The sequence below is a fragment of the Canis lupus genome, chromosome 27, assembly GCF_011100685.1.
Source record: "Canis lupus familiaris isolate Mischka breed German Shepherd chromosome 27, alternate assembly UU_Cfam_GSD_1.0, whole genome shotgun sequence".
NCBI lineage: Eukaryota > Metazoa > Chordata > Mammalia > Carnivora > Canidae > Canis > Canis lupus.
Window position 1 is genome coordinate 1,122,495 of NC_049248.1, and position 18,767 is coordinate 1,141,261.

Genomic DNA, 18,767 nt, shown 5'->3' on the forward strand with positions numbered 1-18,767 from the left:
ATAAATAAATAAAATCTTTATAAAAAAAAAATGGCCAAAACCACACAGCTGCGAATGGCCTGGCCTGGATATGAAGGTAGGCCAGACTCCAGCTTCTGGATATCAGGGCTCGAGTCCATTCCACTCTTCCTCTGGACCCTTTATGCTGCTTGCTTTCTTGCCTGTCCTCCCTACCCACATCACTCCTGCTTTACATCTCCCTACTTCCTCAAATAACTTAGATTTTCCCCCTAACACATTTACCTTCTCTCTCTCTCTTTTTTTTTAAAGATTTTATTTATTTATTCATGAGAGACATAGAGAGAGAGAGAGGCAGAGACACAGGCAGAGGGAGAGGCAGAGGGAGAGGCAGAGGGAGAGGCAGGATCCATGCAGGGAGCCCGACGCGGGACTCGATCCTGGGTTCCCAGGATCATACCCCAGGCTGAAGGCGCCGCTAAACCTCTGAGCCGCCCGGGCTGCCTCATTTACCTTCTCTTATATCTACCTTTTCACCCTCTGTCTAGAGGGTTGCCCCACGAATCACATTTGGAGGAGGGGTGTACTTCCCAAAGTGTGTAAGGAGACTTTGGACTCTTTTTGTGGTGCTTATTGTTTAAAACTATGCTCTAGACCCTACAAAGATACCTCAAACACAAACATACATATCCTCCCCCCAAATCTATTAAGCCTGCACGTGCACATGAACTCACACAAACACGCCTATAACTGCCTCAGAAACACATAGCCCCACACACGTACACACATGCACACACACAGAGATGTACATGACTTCCACACAAATACATGCAAACACACACATAGACCACCCACAAGTTCACACACGCACACACAGGTGTAAGCCCATATTCCCAAGCTTACTTGCTGCTTTGGCTCTGCTGGACTCTGTCCTCCTGGCCAACGTGTTTCTCAGGCCTCCAAAGAGAGACCAAGAGGAAGTGAAACCTGCCCCGACAGGAAGTGAAAACAGGATGGTGAGCTTTTCTGGTGCCTCTGACACAGCTGTTGGGGGCACTCAGCAAACAGTGCGCAGTTTTTGGAGCTGCTCTGAGGTAACGAGGGTCCCCTGGGGTGGGGGTCTAGCCATGGGGTGGCTGGGACGCCAGGCCCCTGGGCTTTGCTTACCTGGTGGCAGCCCTCCCTGCCCCCGCCCGCAGCAGCCAGTCCCTTCTAGGGGAGGAAGAAGGTAGCCTGGCTGCAGGGCAGGCTTTTGAAAATGGCTGTGGGCCCCAGGACGTTCTCGCAGAGTCACAGATGTACACGGTCTGTTGCCTTGTTCTTACTCCAGGAACAAATGATCGAGTTTTCATGCAGCATCTTTTAAAAGTAAAAGGAAATTAATGAGAGAGATGAAGCAAGTATGGTGGTAATTGTCATGGGGATTGTTTTTCCTGATGCTCAGCCAGCTGGGCTGGGACCTGCAGGCAGGGAAAAGCCCCTAGATGCTGGGCCACACAACTACTTCTGGGGTCTGTGGAGAGGACAGAGGTGGAGATGGTAGAGCACAGTGGCCTCTGCTCTGTGTAGTAAAAAGGGAGGGAAAAAATAATAATAAAAAAATAAAAAGGGAGGGCAAGGGGGCCGGGGCCATTGTTTGCAGGATACAGCATGGGGTGGACAGGATGGTGACATAAATGTCGCTCTCCTCTTGCCCTCGATGTCTCAGCCGTTGCAAACACTGTAGTCCAAAGAGAGATTTGAAGCCTTCGTGAAGTTGCAGTGTTCTTCAGGAGTCCAACTCTCTGATTAGAAGAGTACAGCCCCTACCATAGCTGTGGTACCAGAGCAAATAGTATCCAGTTCCTTCTGAAAATTCCCTCTTGGGAGTTTGATGGACCTTATTTAGGATAATTGAATGTTGGCCTTGGAAAGAATCTGTAATGTATTTCAATGATTAGCAAGCTTTTCATCTTTTTCATATCCCTGCAGCTCTATTTACTTAATATCTTTCTTTTTTTTTTTTTTTTTGAAAAAAAGATTTTATTTATTTATTCGTCAGAGAGAGAGAGCATGCACAAGCAAGGGAAGTGTCAGGCAGAGGGAGAGGGAGAAGCAGGCTTCCTGCTGAGGATCATGACAGGAGCTGAAGGCAGACACTTAACTGACTAAGCCACCAGGCACCCCTACTTAATATCTTTCTTTAAGTGAACTTGTTTTTAAAATTTTTTTATTCATCCTAAACAGTGATATCTTGTATTACTGATGATACATGTGTCACACTTTGAGGGCCACTGATTTAGTGGAATTCACCTTTCCACAGGTGAGAAAACTGAGACCTCTAGACATTAAGCAGTTTGCCCAAGGTCTCACAGTTAAAGACATACTAATTTGGGACTGATCCTGAGGTCTTCCAATTTATAGCTTTGATTCTTTCCAGGATACTGTATTATATTTTCAAGTATGCAGAAATAATTCCTTTTTTAAAAAACATTTATTTAAGTAATCTCTACACCCAACATGGGGCTCAAACAACCCCGAGATCGAGTCGCATGCTCCTCTGACTAAGTCATCCAGGCACCCCATAATTCTTAAATGAAATTCAAATAAATGACCCAGGTAAAGTCCTAACACAGAGCCTGGCATGAGGAGACCCTATACAAGCAAATTTCTTTCCTTCTGTCTTAAATCCTTGCTCTTGCCAACCTGGACTAGCTGCTTTCTAGAAGCTATTAGCATTGCTTAGAGTTAATGTTCTGAAATGTCAAGATAATATTATCTTGGTGTGGCCATTGAGCAATTGGACTATGCTAGGAGCTAAACAAACCTCATCAACCGAGTTGCAGGTCTTCCATTCTGGCCCAGTTTCTTGTATTATTTGTTTACTTTTTTCTTCTATTTTTTCTTTTTCCTTCTGATATGTCTGTTATTTGGGTATTGGACTTCCTGAGCCAATAATCATCTCATTTGTTTCTCTCTTATTTTGTCCGAATTTCTAAAAGATTATCTTCAATTCCATCTTGTAATATTGCTAGTAAATTTTTTAAATATCAGCTTTTGTATTTTTAAAACTTTTTTTTAAAGATTTTATTTATTTATTCATGAGAGACACAGAGAGAGAGAGGCTGAGACACAGGCAGAAGGAGAAGCAGGCTCCCTGTAGGGAGCCCGATGTGGTACTTGATCCCAGGACCTGAGCCAAAGGCAGATGCTCAACCACTGAGCCACCCAGGCATCCCAGGAAGAGAGAATCTTAGGCAGATTGCATGGTGAGCACAGAGCCCAACTGGAGCCAAAACCAAGAGTCAGACATTCAACTGACTATTCCACCCAGGCACCCTTCAGAACTTTTGTATTTTCAATTTCTAAAAGCTCTTTCTCATTCCATTATTTTTAAAATTTTTTTAATTTTTAAATTTTATTTATTTATTTTAGAAAATCAGTTTTTTTTTTAAGACTTTATTTATTTATTTATTCAAGAAAGACACACACAGAGAGAGGCAGAGACACAGGCAGAGGGAGAAGCAGGCTCCACGCAGGGACCCCGACGTGGAACTCGATCCTGGGACTCCAGGATCATGCCGTTGGCCAAAGGCAGGCGCCAAATCGCTGAGCCACCCAGGGTTTCCCTAATTTTTAAATTTAAAAAACATGTTTATGTAATCTCTACAACCATTGCAGAACTTGAACTGACAACCCCAAGACCAAGAGTTGCATGCTCCACTCACTGAACCAGCCAGCTATAATATAAAAAATTATAGGGGTGCCTGGGTCGCTCAGTTGGTTGGGAGTCTGCCTTTTGCTAAGGTCATGATCTCAGGGTCCTGGGATGGGAGCCCCATGTCGGGCTTCCTGCTCAGCAGGGAACCTGCTTCTCCCTTTCCCTCTGCTCCTTCCCCCTGCTCATGAGTGCTCTCTCTCCCAAATAAATAAATAAAATATGGTAATCTGAGAACAGAGTAGGAGAAGGAAAATCAGAGTTTGACATTGGAATTGTAGATTTTCAGTGACCCTTCTTTAGATATGTTGTTTCCAAGTCTGTGCAATTTCCTCTTCCAGGCATCCCAATGTCTGTGGGTGGCCCATCAGGGCGGCCAGCCCTGCTCTCTCTGCTTCTGATGGTGGCAACATCTGTTTTCTGCTCAACCATGTCCATAGATGAAGCACGAACCCAGCTATTGATGCGAGAGAGGATGATGCAGCTGGGGGGGCAGTTGGTGCTGACCCAACAGGAAGAGCTGGCCAACGAGAGGCTCATGGCCCTCAAGAAGGCTGAGGTGGCACAGGCCATGAAGACCCACCAGTTCCCCCCAAGCATGCACTTTTTCCAGGCCAAGAATCTCATTGAGAAAAGTGAGGTGTTTAACATCCTGAAGAAGATGCCAAAAGGTGGAGTTTTGGAGAGGGTGGTGTGGGGTGCTGGGAAGATAGGGGGAGCTAAACTGGCAGCCAGTGTTGTTATTGTTCTAAATGGAGCAGTGAGGAGCATGTGGCTGCCTCAGTCCGCAGAGCGTGGGACTCTTGATCTTGGGGTCATGAGTTCAAGCACCATGTTGCATGTGGGGCCTACATAAAAAAAAATAATAAAACTAAAAATAAATGAACGGAGCAGCGAGAACCCGACTTGGCTACTCTGCATCTTTGTTCTTGCTTGACAAGCTAGAGAGGAGGTGGTCCAGGGTGGCTGCTGGTTTATCCTGGAAACCCAAAGCCCTGCTTCCAAGGGGACTCTGCCTCAGAGACGGTAAGGTGTGGGTGCTGGGCATTACTGTCTTCACAGACAAAGCTGATGTGTCCACCCCTAAGGGAGTACTGGAGCCCATAGGACCTATTCTCCTTTCATGTCTTTTCTTGCATCTGACTCTTCTACCAGTTTTGGGGGGTCAGGTACCAAACAGGGTATGGTATGAACGAGCATCCTGGATAAACACATTTCTAGTAGGGTTTGTCTATAGTATATGAACATTTCTATGAATAGTAAAATAATTACAATCCTGCACACACAAATAACAGTTTGCAGGGACGCCTGCAAACGTGACTTAGTTGGTAATGTCTGCCTTGGGTTCAGGTCGTGATCTCAGGGTCCTGCGGTGGAGCCCAGCATTAGGCTTCCTGCTCAGTGAGGAGTCTGCTTCTCCCTTGTCTTCTGCTCTTCCCCCTGGCTTGTGCCCTCTCTCAAATAAATAAATAAAATCTTAAAAACCAAAACAAACACAAATAGTAGTTTGCAGCTTATAAGGACTTTTTTTTTTTTAAGATTTATTTATTGGGGATCCCTGGGTGGTGCAGTAGTTTGGCGCCTGCCTTTGGCCCAGGGCGCGATCCTGGAGACCCGGGCTCCCGGTGCATGGAGCCTGCTTCTCCCTCTGCCTGTGTCTCTGCCTCTCTCTCTCTGTGTGACTATCATAAATAAATAAAGAAAAAAAATATTAAAAAAAATAAGATTTATTTATTTATTTTAGAGAGAGAGAGAGAGAGAATGTGAGTGTAGTGAATAGAGGGGCAGACAGTGGGAGAGAATCCCAAGCAGACTCCCCACTGAGCACAGAGCCCATATGTGGGGTTCCATCTCAGGACCTCATGAGATCACAACCTAAGCTAAAACCAAGAGTTGGACACTTAACAAATGAGCCACCTGAGTGCCCCAAGGACTTTTCTATACCTCTTTATTTTAATGCTATAAATAAGTAGAGATTTAGAAAAGAAACGCAAATTGGTGAAATAATATCCCCACTTGATGGAGAACATAAGGTTTAGCGAGGGTGACATGCCAAAGCTCACACAGCTGGAACCCCTAAGTGGCCAGTGTCAAGGCCAGGTGCTAAGACAGAGCAAGAAGAGCAGAGGGACAGTGGATAGTGTGCCTTGAGGAGTTCTGCAGTCAAAATTGGTGTCAGGTCTGAAAGAAGCATAGGGCATCAGTGGGAATCCTGACGGCCGGAAGCTGCCTAGATGAGACCAGAAGCAGGGAATGCAAAGCCGGTATGTGGGGCACTGGGGAGCAGGCTGAGAGGATCTGGACCAGGTCAAGGGAGGGGCTGAGGCTCCTTCCTGTTACATCCCTTTATGGGGATGTTGGGTGGTGAGATGGAGCCCAGCTTGAACCCCAGTCTAATGATTCCAAGCCTGATGCTCCCCCACCTCCTCAGGTTGCCTCTCTTGAATGAGGTCTAGTGAGGGAAGCTCCCTTCCTAAAGTGGCGCAGAAAAGGCTGTAGCCATCCCAGGGAGACAAAGGTATCTCTAGGCTTAGAAGCTCCTTGCACTGGAGTGGAGAAGGTGCATTATGAGTGTTTCCAAGGAACTCCACCAGACAGACATCCTGTGCTTCTCACTGCTTGCCCATCTATACTGTCCTCAGGAGCCCTAGGCCCTGGAATCTGGACTTCACCTCTTTTGCCTCATCCCCACCCCTGCCTTTCTTCCCTTTCCAGGGGCTGCCTTACACATCCATGACTTCAGTATCCTGAGCATGAACTGGCTGGTGAAAAATGTCACTTACAGGCCCCACTGCCATTTCTGTATCACCCCAAGGGGGGCGCTGAAGTTCAAATTTGCTTATCCAGCACCCCCAACCCCTATGCCAGCAGAGTGCTCAGAGTGGGTTTTGCTGGAGAAATATCGAAAGGAGCTGCAGAATGTCACTGAGTTTGACAACAGGTGAGTGTGGTTCAGAAAGAATAAATCATGTGCTCATTATAGGTAGTGGATGGAAGCGTGTGCGTCTTCCTCGCTACAGATCCATAGATGCAAATCTGGTGTTTTCTTTAAACTTTACAGGATGCTTTTTTTTTTTTTTTAAGATTTTTATTTATTCATGAGAGACACACAGAGAGAGGCAGAGACACAGGCAGAGGGAGACGCAGGCTCCATGCAGGGAGTCTGATGTGGGACTCGATCCCATGTCTCCAGGATCAGGCCCTGGGCTGAAGGTGGCGCTAAACCACTGAGCCACCTGCTGCCCTTTACAGGATACATTGCTTCATAAAAGCATTCAAATAGTAAGTTCCTGGCTCATTTAAATCCAATTTGATCTGCAAGAGGTATTAACAATACTACTATTGTTGCATCAAATGAGATTTGTCCAGATGCTTAATACCAGAAAGATGAAAAGTTCCCAGCTCCTGGAATAATGACAGTGCATTGGTGGGTGAAACACCTTGAAATCATGATAGAGTGACTTCCTAACACACTTGTAGAGTAATATTATAAGTAATAAACTATTTTAATCACAGAACCATCTACGGAGTGCCTTTACAAGGTTACTTCCCTTTATGAATAAGAAATGTGAAGCTCTGTACATGGCTAATCGGGGCAAGGCCTGGGTCTTGTGGTGCCCGGTCCAGAGTTATTTCCATCCTACCTACTGTATTAGCCTGCTGGGGCTGCCATCACAGCATTCTACAGATCGGGTGGCTTAAACAATAGAAATTGATTTGCTCACTGGTCTGGAAGCTAACAATCCAAGATGAAGACACTGGCAAGCTTGGTCTCTCCCCTGAGGCCTCTGTCCTTGGCTTGCAGACTGTGTCCTCCCATAGCCTTCCGTGTGTGTGCACTCCTTGTGTCCCTGACACCAGTCCCATTCTGTGTGGGCCCCACACCTCATTTAACCTTAATTACCACCAGAAAGGCCTTTTCTTCAAATACAGTCACATTGAGGGTGAAGATTTCAATGTATGGATTTTTTTTTTTTTTTGGATTTTCTTTTTTTAAGATTTTACTTATTTATTCATGAGAGAGATAGAGAAAGAAAGAGAGGCAGAGACACAGGCAGAGGGAGAAGCAGGCTCCATGCAGGGAGCCTGACGTGGGACTTGATCCCGGGTCTCCAGGATCACACCCTGGGCCAAAGGCAGGTGCTCAACTGCTGAGCCACCCAGGCATCCCATCAATGTATGGATTTTAGGGGGATACAATTCAGTGCATAACACCCCCTAAAGAGAACTTGGTCCGACAGTGGGGTCGAGCTGGGTAAGCATGTGGAGAGGGGCAGGAAAGCCTGGTCGGTGGGAGCATCCCGCCTTGAGCTGGGTCCTGAGAGGCACACGGCGGATCTCAGGGAGGGGGCCCCCATCAGAGAGCTCCATGCTTCCCCTGGCCTCTCATCACTGCTCCTACAAGGCATTTGGGTTTGCTCCTGGCAGGAGAGGCAAGGTGGGCAGGAATCCTGCAGGTAGGTACCTGAAGGCTGTGGCTTGAAACACACTTCCTCAATTTTTCCCTTTGTGTCCTGGACAGACTGCTGAAGAATTTCACTCTGATGACTGAGAACCCTGAGGTGGCTTACGCAAACCAAGCTATTGTCTGGTCCAAGTTTCAAAGCATCTTCTTCACAATTTCTGGCCTTGTCTACTATGCGCCAGTGTTTAGAGACTATGTCTTCCAGGCCCTGGAGGAGTTCTACCAGGACAATGTGCTCTACCTGGAGCTCAGAGCCATGCTGTTCCCGGTGAGTCCACCCTTCTCCTCTGCTCTGGTTCGACTTTCAGATCTTACCCTGTAGGTCTTCACTGGCTCCCCATCCTATTGCTATAGGATTGGATGCTGGTTTTATCCTGAATGGGAAATGTGTCTTTCCAGGGCCCCCATGAGCAAGGAAACCTTGCTCTGTACTGTCTGGCCCCTATGATACCGTGAACATCCCCCTCACTGCCCTTTACCCCCTTCTCTCATGACCCCTACTTCTTACCTTCTCCCAGATACACATTATTGCCTGCTGGCTGCTTGGGGTTCCCTGGCCTTGAACTCTGAGCAGTGTCTCATGCCTGGACCTTCCTTATCTGTCTTCTTTCATAACAAAATGTAGTTTCGGGGATCCCTGGGTGGCTCAGCCTGCCTTCGGCCTAGGGCATAATCCTGGAGACCTGGGATCGAGTCCCACGTCAGGTTCCCTGCGAGGAACCTGCTTCTCCCTCTGCCTGTGTCTCTGCTTCTCTCTCTCTCTCTCTCTCTCTCTCTCTGTATCTCTCATGAATAAATAAATAAAATCTTTAAAAAAAAATTTAGTTTCCCAGAGTCCCTCAGGACTATGCTCTTGGTCCTGGGACAGCTGATGGGTTTGGCAAATGGATCACCCTGGTAGCACTGGGGAGAATGGACTGCAATGAGAAGGTTGCCCAGTGAGAGAGGTGGGGACGGAGGCTGGGAGAGCAGGGGAATAGCAGGTGTGAGATGACAAAGCTAGGAGACAGAAGCAACGAGGAGATGTGCAGTGTGCTGGAGGAGGACTCCAGAGGTCTTACTGACCAACCATGTGGGGGTGAAGACTTTGGATGGCATTTGGCTTGAGTTGATTGACTTGAGTTGGGTAGTGACCTTGATGGAGATAGGGGATGTAAGAAGAGGAGCAGGATGGGAAGGAGAATAGAAAGTTTGGTTTTGAACCTGTAGAGTTGGAGGTGTCTAGGAGACAACCCTATGAAGATGTCCAGGAAGTGGCTGCATACATGACTTTGGAACCCACAGGAGAGTTCTAGCCTGGAAACAGATGTTTGACATTTGTCTGCAGAAAGGTAATCCTTAAAACTGTCAGAGGGAGGAGGTTCCCACCAAAGCAATCAGTTGAAAAGAGGAGCAGGCCAAGAAGGGGACCCTGCAAACAGAAATAAGATGGAAAGTTCATGAAGCAGGCTGAGAAGGAGTGTTATCAAAGCAGGAGAGAACTAAGATGGCCTCCACTTTAGAGGATGCCTTGTTAGAGCAGCCCAGGTGATCAGATGTTCCTGGCCCATTCCTTTGGGATGTCTGTTGGACAGAACTTCCCTAAGGACTATTTGTGGGAGGGATTTGGGTGCTGTGGGAGTGGGCAGGATTTCTGAATGTTTCATTTGGTGGGCTCACAGAGAGTTTGAGCTGCTTGAAGATTTTAAGTGGCTTGGGGTACGTGACCTTTATGTAGAGCTCTCCCGGATATTGTATCTTAACTAGTCTGCTCATTCATTGAAATATTCATTGAGCATACCAACGCCTTGGTGACTGACCTCTAAGTTTGTGGTAAGGTCTACAGGCTGGCATTATTTTGGCTTTGTTACCATATTCCATGGTCTTTACAGGCTCAGAAATTTTATTGTTTGTACACTCAGAAGTGATAGTGCTCCAGAGGACTGAAACACATTGACCAAATTCATAAGAGACAGAAGTATAAATAAGAAAGTCAGAATGCTGGTTTCCAGAGAAAACTATCAATTAGACCAGACACTTAAGCATCTTGATTGGAAAGTTCTCCCGAGAGAACTTCAAGATTTGAAGGCAAATCTTAGACTTTCCTGAAGCCAGGTTATAGCCAGAAGGATGTTGGTGAGCCAGAGCCCAGTAATAAGCCTGTCACTGGGATCCCTGGGTGGCGCAGCGGTTTGGCGCCTGCCTTTGGCCCAGGGTGCGATCCTGGAGACCCGGGATCGAATCCCATGTCGGAGTCCCGGTGCATGGAGCCTGCTTCTCCCTCTGCCTGTGTCTCTGCCTCTCTCTCTCACTGTGTGCCTATCATAAATTAAAAAAAAAAAAAAAAAAATTAAGGCTGTCACTAAGCTCTGAGAATCTAAGGGGGTCCATAACAGTGTTCTTAATCTTTGGAAAATCTGATGAAAATTATTATCCTTTTCCCAGGGTGGGTAAAGTGCTAGAATAAATTGACTTTATTGGAAAGTGTTTCCACATGTATCCATTACTTATCTATGAAACATAGCAATGTACAGAGATTCTGATATTTGTGTATTTGTGCATTCTAAAAAAAACTTTTAAAAATATTTTATTCATTTATTCATGAGAGAAACAGAGAGAGAGAGAGAGAGAGAGAGAGAGAGAGAGGCAGACCATGCAGGGAGCTGGATGTGGGACTGGATCCCGGGACTCCAGGATCACGCCCTGGGCCAAAGGCAGGCGCCAAACCGCTGAGTCTCCCAGGGATCCCCCAGTTTGTTTTTTTCTTTTTTTTTAAGATTTTATTTAAAAAAAAAAGATTTTATTTATTTATTTGACGAGAGAGAGAGAGAGAGAGAGAGAAATTGAGAGAGCACAATCAAGTGGAGCAGCAGAGGGAGGGGGGAAGCAGACTCTCCACTGCTTGGGGAGCCTAATGTGGGGCTCCATTCAGGCCCCTGGGACCATGACTTGAGCTGAAGGCAGACTGAGCCTCCCAGGCACTCCCCAAATTTTTAAATTCTTTTTTTTTTTTTAGATTTTATTTATTCATGAGAGACACACAGAGAGAGGCAGAGACACAGGCAGAGGGAGAAGCAGGCTCCATGTAGGGAGCCCAATGTGGGACTCAATCCCGGGACTCCAGGATCACTCCCTGAGCCGAAGGCAGGTGCTCAACCACTGAGCCACCCAGGCGTCCCAATTTTTAAATTCTTGTTGGGATCCCTGAACTGATTTTATTACCCCCAGTTTGATCTAAAGTGTTCAAGGACCCTGTAATGAAGGATACACCTGTCCCAAGAACCAGTAATTCCAGTTTGTGGATCAGGGCTCCCCTTTCCTTCATAAAGCTTCCTCCTGGCCAATTCTCAGGACTGACCCACCTTTCCCCTTAGATATGTTAATCCCCACCTGAGGTTAGCTTAAGGCCCGGCCCTGGGGGTTCCTGAAGAGGTGGCTCCCAGATAAGGGTGCCTATCTGCCCTGGGGTCTGACGTTTGTGTGGTTGTGAAAGCTCTGAGTATAGTTCCTGGGAAGTGGGAGTGAGGGTGACCTTTGTGCCCACCGTAGAGCTTTCAGCAGTTTTGTGAGCAGAATAAATAAGACCTGGACACAAACGATCCTTTTACAGGAAGAGAGGGTCCATCCACCTATTAAGAGAAGACTTTCAAAAAGAGATGAGCTGGCAGTGGGCCTGGCCTATGTGAGGTATAAAAAATTTCACTTCCCAGAACAATTTATTCCCCTGTTTCAGCCTGTTTATTCTCCAAGTCTGGGCTCCAGCCCCTCTAAGTCTGTCCTCCTCTCTGGGTCCCACAGAAGCTGGTTTGTACGTCAGACAACCCCTCCCTCCCGCCTCCCCCACCCCCGCCCGAGTGCACATCTCTCGTCTTTGTCTCCTGGTGATGCAGATTTCCAGCACCAGGCATTTGTTGCCTCCTTATTTTTGTCAGATCGTGAGGTATTTCAGACGGACACGACACCTTGCGTTGCCAAGGGGCACCAAGAGTGATAGTCATGCTTGGTGGTGGTGGCCCTCAAACTTGGCTGCTGTATGAATAATCTGGAGGTGCTCTTTAAAATTCAGGTTTAAACCCCCACCTCCCAGAATCCTAGTTCTGTGCTCTTGGGGAGGGCCAGGAAGCCGCAAAATCCACTAGCTTTCCCCCCTCCTCTCACTGATTCTAATGCAGATGGTCCGACGCCGAGCACTGGCAGCGAGGGCCTTCTCTGCCTTGACCTTTACGAAGCACTCGGGCTGCGTAGCAAGCTTGCGCCGTACAGGCAGGAAACTGAGGCTAGAGGGGCCGAGGGCTCGCTCAAGATCACACTGGTGGTAAGGAGTGATGGGTAGAGGCCAGGTTGCTGGATTTTGTGAGCACTGAGGCAGCCCTGCCCCACCTCGGAGGAGCTCCCGGAGGGGGCACCGGCTTCGAGTCTCCTCCGTCTCTAGGGCAGAGCCCCAGGGGTGGCCGCTCGGCCCTGCTCAGGGCTCGCTCCCCGTGGGGCCTTCGGCGCGGGGCGGGCGCGGGGGAGGCGGCCCATCCATCGGGGCAGGGCCCTGGGCGCCCGAGGGCCGGAGGGGAGACGAGGGGGCATCGCGGAGGCTTCGGCTGTGGTGAGCGCGGTGACCCTCCTCCTGAGCCGGTGGGGAAGCATTTAGGGGAAGATGCGGAGAACTGGAGGGAGAGCAGTTGTTTCCCGCTTGCTCCCTGCTCTTTCCCTGCGGGGCTGTTTTCTCCTTGCCCCGCGGAGTGGCTCCGGAGTGGCTCCGAGATTCAGCTCCGGGACTTAGCTCCGAGCCCCTGCCTTGCTCCTAACCTCTCCTCCACCCTGCTCACCCCCCCGCCATCCTAGAAGGCGGAAGGCTGCTGGGATTTGGGATTCTGGAGAGGCCGAGGGGGATGGGATTTGACCATTTGTTCTGCTCTGACCCCGGAACAAAGGCCTCTTGCAACGGAGAGTCTCTGCCTTACTGCCCCCCATTAGCCAGAGTAGGGGGAGCCACCGCACATTAACAACTAAAAACCGCCTGCACGGGAATTCTTTTGCTGAGCCGCACAGCCTCCCCCTTCTTGCTTGTGGGGCTAATTCAGGGCCTGGGATGATGTTGATGGACTATCCTGGCTGCTCAGCCTCCTATTGTGTTACTAATGCTTGATAACAAAGGCTACTTGCCTTTAGCAACAGTTGCTAGGCGGGTCTTATCTCCTGGGCTCCAGGCCCTTCCCCCACGGTCGCGATCTGAGGCCCAGACTGGGTCCTGGCCAGTCTTCAGACTGGAGCTCTTGTAAGACCCCAGAGGATTATCAACAGGAGCTTGGCCTGCTGGCACTAACGGACAGGGGGTCTTAGGAGAGAGACAGGGTGGTGCACCCGAGATGGTCGTGCCCAGACGTTTTCTTGGACGCTGCTACTTGTGTAACAAACCCTACCGTTGCTTGGCCTACCCACTCCCTACCACCAGGGTTTTTCCTGGATTCTTGGCAGATCCTCCACTGAAAATTCCACCTGGCTTGTTGCTGAAGTCTCTTGTTACTGGTGTAACTCTGCAAGAACACAGACAATCGAGGTTGGGATAACTCTCTTAGCTGCTCCCCATCATAATAGCATTTATCCTGCTCTGCAGTAATCATGCTGTTTACTTGCCTGTCAAGTCCACAAAAATGGTAGATCTTAACCCTAGCTGGACATTGTACATTAGAAGCACCCGGGAGATTCAAACAAACAAACAAACAAACAAACAAACAAACAAACAAATAATGGATTGTGTTCTACCCCAGAGATTCTGATTTAATTCGTCTAGGGTGAGACCCAGGCATTTCCATCTCCTCAGGTGATTCTAATGTGCAGCCAGAGCTGGGACACTGGGACCTGAGTCACTAGAAGACGGAGCTGCTCTGATGACAGGAGACACCCAGGGTCAGCAAGATTCTGAACGTCCTGTTGGGAAGTAGGACTGAGTTTCTTAGCCTTTCTCAGCCTTGTAATCTCCATCTGTAAAATAAGAACTACATGGTAGTGTAGTTTTGAAGATTAAATGAGATTGTGATATAAAGCTCTTGGCATATACCAGGCACATAATAGATGCTCAGTTAGTGCATGCTAAATGCATGGTGCTCTAGTGGTGAAAACTAGTTATATTGATTTATGTAAATAGCCAACTTCATAGTTTCACAATTAAACTATAATTTAAAATGGAGATAATCTATATTGAATCCAATGTGTTTTCAACTCAAAAGGGCTTATTACATGGATATAGCAGCTTTTGTATCACATAGTCTTAGAGAAACCTCCTACTTGTACTTACTGATTGCTAAATTCTAGGATATTAACTCATCGTCCTAGGATAACTGCAGATTTTGAGTTGTTTTTCTACATCTAGTCTTAATAATAAGATTGGTAATAGGGACGGCCCAGATGGCTCAGTGGTTTAGTGCTGCCTTCAGCCCAGGGCCTGATCTTGGAGACCCGGGATCGAGTCCCATGTCAGGCTCCCTGCATGGAGCCTGCTTCTCCCTCTGCCTGTGTCTCTGCCTCTCTCTCTCTGTGTCTCTCATTAATAAATAAATAAAATCTTAAAAAAAATAAGATTGGTAATATTATTAATAGCTATCATTTTTTTAAGTTTTAATTTTTTAAAGATTTTATTTATTTATTTATTTATTTATTTATTTATTTATTTATTACAGAGAGAGAGAGAGAGAGAGAGAGAGAATGAGCTTGAGTACAAGCAGGGTGAGAGGCAGAGGGAGGAGACTCCCGCTGGGCAGAGAGCTGGATACTGGACTCTGCAGAACTCCATCCTGGAACCCTGGGAACATGACCTGAGCCAAAGGCAGATGCCTAACTGATTGAGCCACCCAGGGGACCTTAAGTTTTAATTTTTAAAAGTAATCTCTGCACTCAGTGGGGACTTGAACTCATAACCCCGAGATCAAGAGTTGCAGGCTCTTCTGGCTGAGTCAGCCAGGTGCCCCAATAGTTATAATTTCTGAGTGCTTTCCAATTTTTTCTTTTTCTTTTTCTTTTTCTTTTTTTTTTTTTTTTGCCTTCTAAATATTAACTCATTTGATCCTTGCATCGATCCTGTGCTGTGAGGTATGATTGCCTGGGACAGAACATATCTCCACCGGGAGCCTGACCCAGAAGGCTGTCCAGAACCCTCTAGCCAACTGAGTACTTTACTTGAATGCCTGGCTTCCTAGCAAGTTTCTGACCTATAGTGGAGTGGCTGTAAGGCTGTGAGGCGTTGCAGGTCTCCCCCTGAAACAAGTCTCTTGTTCCTTGAAATCGGGGTGCTTGTGCACATTCAGATCCTGCCCTAGGTGCTTCCATAAAGCCTGCAGTTTCTTGGCCAGAGGCCAGAAGCCCAGGAGTACAAGATATGGGCAGCCCCTGTGGTGATTTACTGAGGTACCAAAAGACTAGGGCTCTGGCATCTGCAGCCCCAGGGGCCAGATTCCTTCTTCACAACCTTCCATGCTATGGGAACTGGCAGTGGGATTGGAACCCTGCAAGGCAGGGGTCCCAGATTCTCCTTCAATAAGTACTGGAATGACAGAATTGATGGCTTGGAAGTGCGGCCATATGCAAGCCCCCATCAGGTTTCTGGTTGTGTCATTTGCATATCTGCACAGACTTGTTTAATATGCCAAGGATCTTCTTTTAGGCAGAATTGTCATTTGTTGATTTTTTTTAAGGTTCTTTTGTTCCCTCAGTTCTGCTAGCACTACTCTATTGGCTACCCCTCTGATATCCATCTATTCATCCCTTCTTTAAAACTGCTGCCTGGGGCTTAGTAATGAAGAGTAAACTCTTCTCTAGTTAATGCTTATTTGTGGAGCTCCTGCACTAGGGCTATAGGAGGAGGTGGTGGGAAGATCCAAAGGACCTGGATCCTGCCGACAGTGGTTTACAATCCAGTTGGTGTGTCTGGGCAGGGAACTCAATAATGACATAGCAGTCAAAGCATGGGGAAGAATTCTGGTCTTCCCTTCTGCAAATCACCTAGAAAATGCCAAGAAAACTTCAAGTACCAGTTCTGGGTTTGTTTAATGCAACTGTTCTCGAATTTTTACACTCAAAAATTTTGGAGGATCCTAAAGAGCTTTTGTTTGTATGGATTATATCTATGATATCCTGTATAACCTAGCTTGTATTAGAAACTAAAACTGAGAAGATTTCAAAACTCAAGGCTATGCAAGCACACAATCCATTATTTGTCAGAGCAATATTGTCACAAGCGATGCAACTTCTGAAAAATTCTGTACCCTTATGCGAGGAGAATGAAAAAGACAAATAAGATCTTAAACTTTTCGGGGATCCCTGGGTGGCGCAGCAGTTTGGCGCCTGCCTTTGGCCCAGGGCGCGATCCTGGAGACCCGGGATCGAATTCCATGTCGGGCTCCCAGTGCATGGAGCCTGCTTCTCCCTCTGCCTATGTCTCTGCCTCTCTCTCTCTGTGTGTGTGACTATCATAAATAAATAAAAAAATTAAAAAAAAAAGATCTTAAACTTTTCATGAAGAGAGTTTCTGATTTTGCAGACTGCCTGGAAAAGTAGGGGACCCACAGGGGTTCCCTGGCCACACTTGGAGGACTGCTGGGGTACAGCGTATAGGTTCTGTAGGCATCAAAGTTGTGAAGATTCTAGTGGAGCATCTGGAAGTCTGTAAGCCTTGATCAGTGGCAGGAAGAGTTCTTTTAAAAATCCTTGGTAAAGTAGGAGAGGATGACAGCAAACTTTTCTTTACCCTCTTAAGGTTCTTGTTTTGGGGCCTGCAAATCAAACTGACAAAAGCTTCATTAACAGGAGAAAAGGCGGACAAATCGCATTTGATGTTATTATTTAATTTTTAAGTGCTTGGAAGCCTTTGTGTAGAAAAAAGTGAAGCCCTCCAAAAATGGATAGATCAAGTGCTTATACACTATTTTAACCAGTGTTGATAAATTGTGGAGAAACAGCGATATAGAGGGAAAGGGGTTTGGGTTTCTGGGGTAGTAAATTGTGGTAAGGGAGCTATGTGGGGGAAGCTCACACAAGATAAGGGCTACATTACACCCATCTCCATGCTGACCTTGTGTCTCCAGTGATAAGCCTTGTTCTCCTGGTGCAGGGAGATGGGAGAGGGAGCATCTTCATGAGAGTTAATACCTTGCTTTTAGGCAGATAGGAGGAAGTCGCAGAGCTCTGTCTATGTTTATGCTTGATTGCCTTCTACTCATAATAATCCTTATGCAAAAGTAGCATATTTTAGGGTGGCATGTTCTAATCTCCTTCAGTAAAAATAATAATAGTAGCAGGCTATACTAGATTGATACTGAGTTAGCAATACTAAGGATTCTCTCCTCTGGAAAGTTCTGACAGCTTTAACTTTCAGTAAGCCTGAGCATGTCCACTCCTAGGCTAAGCAGCTAGGGAAGATCCACCTGCTGAGAGTGAGCCCAGTTGAGGGGCTGAGGCAGCCTTGTGGGGGACTGCATGAGACATCAGGCTTCAGTGGGCAGCAGCAGAGGAAACCAAAGAGCCAAGGCCAATGAGGCCAAGAGAAGGGGTTGGAAATAGCTGTTCATTCATTCCACTTCCCCCAACCTGGGTTGTAGGACAGGACCCTCGGAGGTGAAAGAGCAAAAAGGCTGCTCTATTGGCCTGGGGAGAAGAGGGTGCTGGGAAGGCTGCCCTGGAACAAAAGGCAGCACCTCCAGGGCACAGCTGGGAGGGAAAGGGCAGGAGCCCTGGGCTGGCAAGAGTGAGCAAGTGATTGGCTGGCAATGAGAAAAGGTTCCTGGAGACCACTGCGTCCTGGGATGCTGGGATGCAAGAGCTGACCCCAGTCAGGAGAAAGGATTTATCTACTTTAGGTGATGAGAGAGCTCATGACTTCCATTCTGCCTTGCCCTTCAGCCTCTGCTCCCTGAATCCCAGCAGCTCTGGCTCTGTGTGGAACCATTGCTCCCCATGCCAGGATTAGCAATGCTTTAGCCAGAGGGGCCAGTGCAGAGCTGGCCCAGCTTCAATGCCATTTCCCTCAAAAAGCTTTTCGGGGATCCCTGGGTGGCTCAGTGGTTTAGCGCCTGCCTTCAGCCCAGGGCATGATCCTGGGGTCCTGGGATCGAGTCCCACATCAGGCTCCCTGCATGGAGCCTGCTTCTCCCTCTACTTGTGTCTCTGCCTCTCTCTCTCTGTGTGTCTCTCATAAATAAATAAATAAATAAATAAATAAATAAATAAATAAATAAATAAATAAAGTTTTTCTGACCCTATCCCCCTTTTCCTCTCAGGTCCCATAAACCTCTATTTAGCACTTAATTCTTCTGGCTTTGTATCACAAAAATGAATGGAGCCTGTCTTTGGAAACTCCTTAAGGGCAGGTGTCTTGTCTTACTAGCACTGGCTACCCTTCCAGAGCCTAGCCTGTTTTCTTACACAAGGCAGGGTTTTTTTGTTTTGTTTTGTTTTGTTTTGTTTTTAAGATTTTACTTATTTATTCATGAGAGAGACAGAGACACAGGCAGAGGGAGAAGCAGGCTCCCTGTGGGGAGCGCAATGTGGGGCTCAATCCCAGGACCCCAGGGTCATGACCTGAGTTGAAGGCAGATGCTCAACCACTGAGCCACCCAGGGGCCCCACACCATAGGGTTTTCTTTTTGTTTGTTAGTTTGTTTTATTTTGTTTTTTTGTTTTTTC

At 47.2% G+C, this 18,767-nt stretch overlaps 1 protein-coding gene across 4 annotated transcripts in view; it reads left to right on the forward strand.

The window, feature by feature from the left end:
- The first annotated feature begins 896 nt into the window (after positions 1-896).
- The window catches only part of ADA2 (adenosine deaminase 2), a 30,057-nt gene continuing 12,186 nt past the window's right edge, over positions 897-18,767 (forward strand). For 3 of the 4 annotated variants that reach the window (XM_038576263.1, XM_038576261.1, XM_038576262.1), the window contains exons 1-4: positions 900-1,052; positions 3,997-4,326; positions 6,371-6,596; positions 8,178-8,388. In XM_038576263.1, coding sequence (XP_038432191.1) covers positions 4,005-4,326; positions 6,371-6,596; positions 8,178-8,388 — 759 coding nt within the window. In that variant the 5' untranslated portion in view covers positions 900-1,052; positions 3,997-4,004. Of the gene's footprint in view, positions 1,053-3,996; positions 4,327-6,370; positions 6,597-8,177; positions 8,389-18,767 lie in introns of all 4 variants that reach the window. The other variant, XM_038576264.1, reaches the window with a different exon arrangement.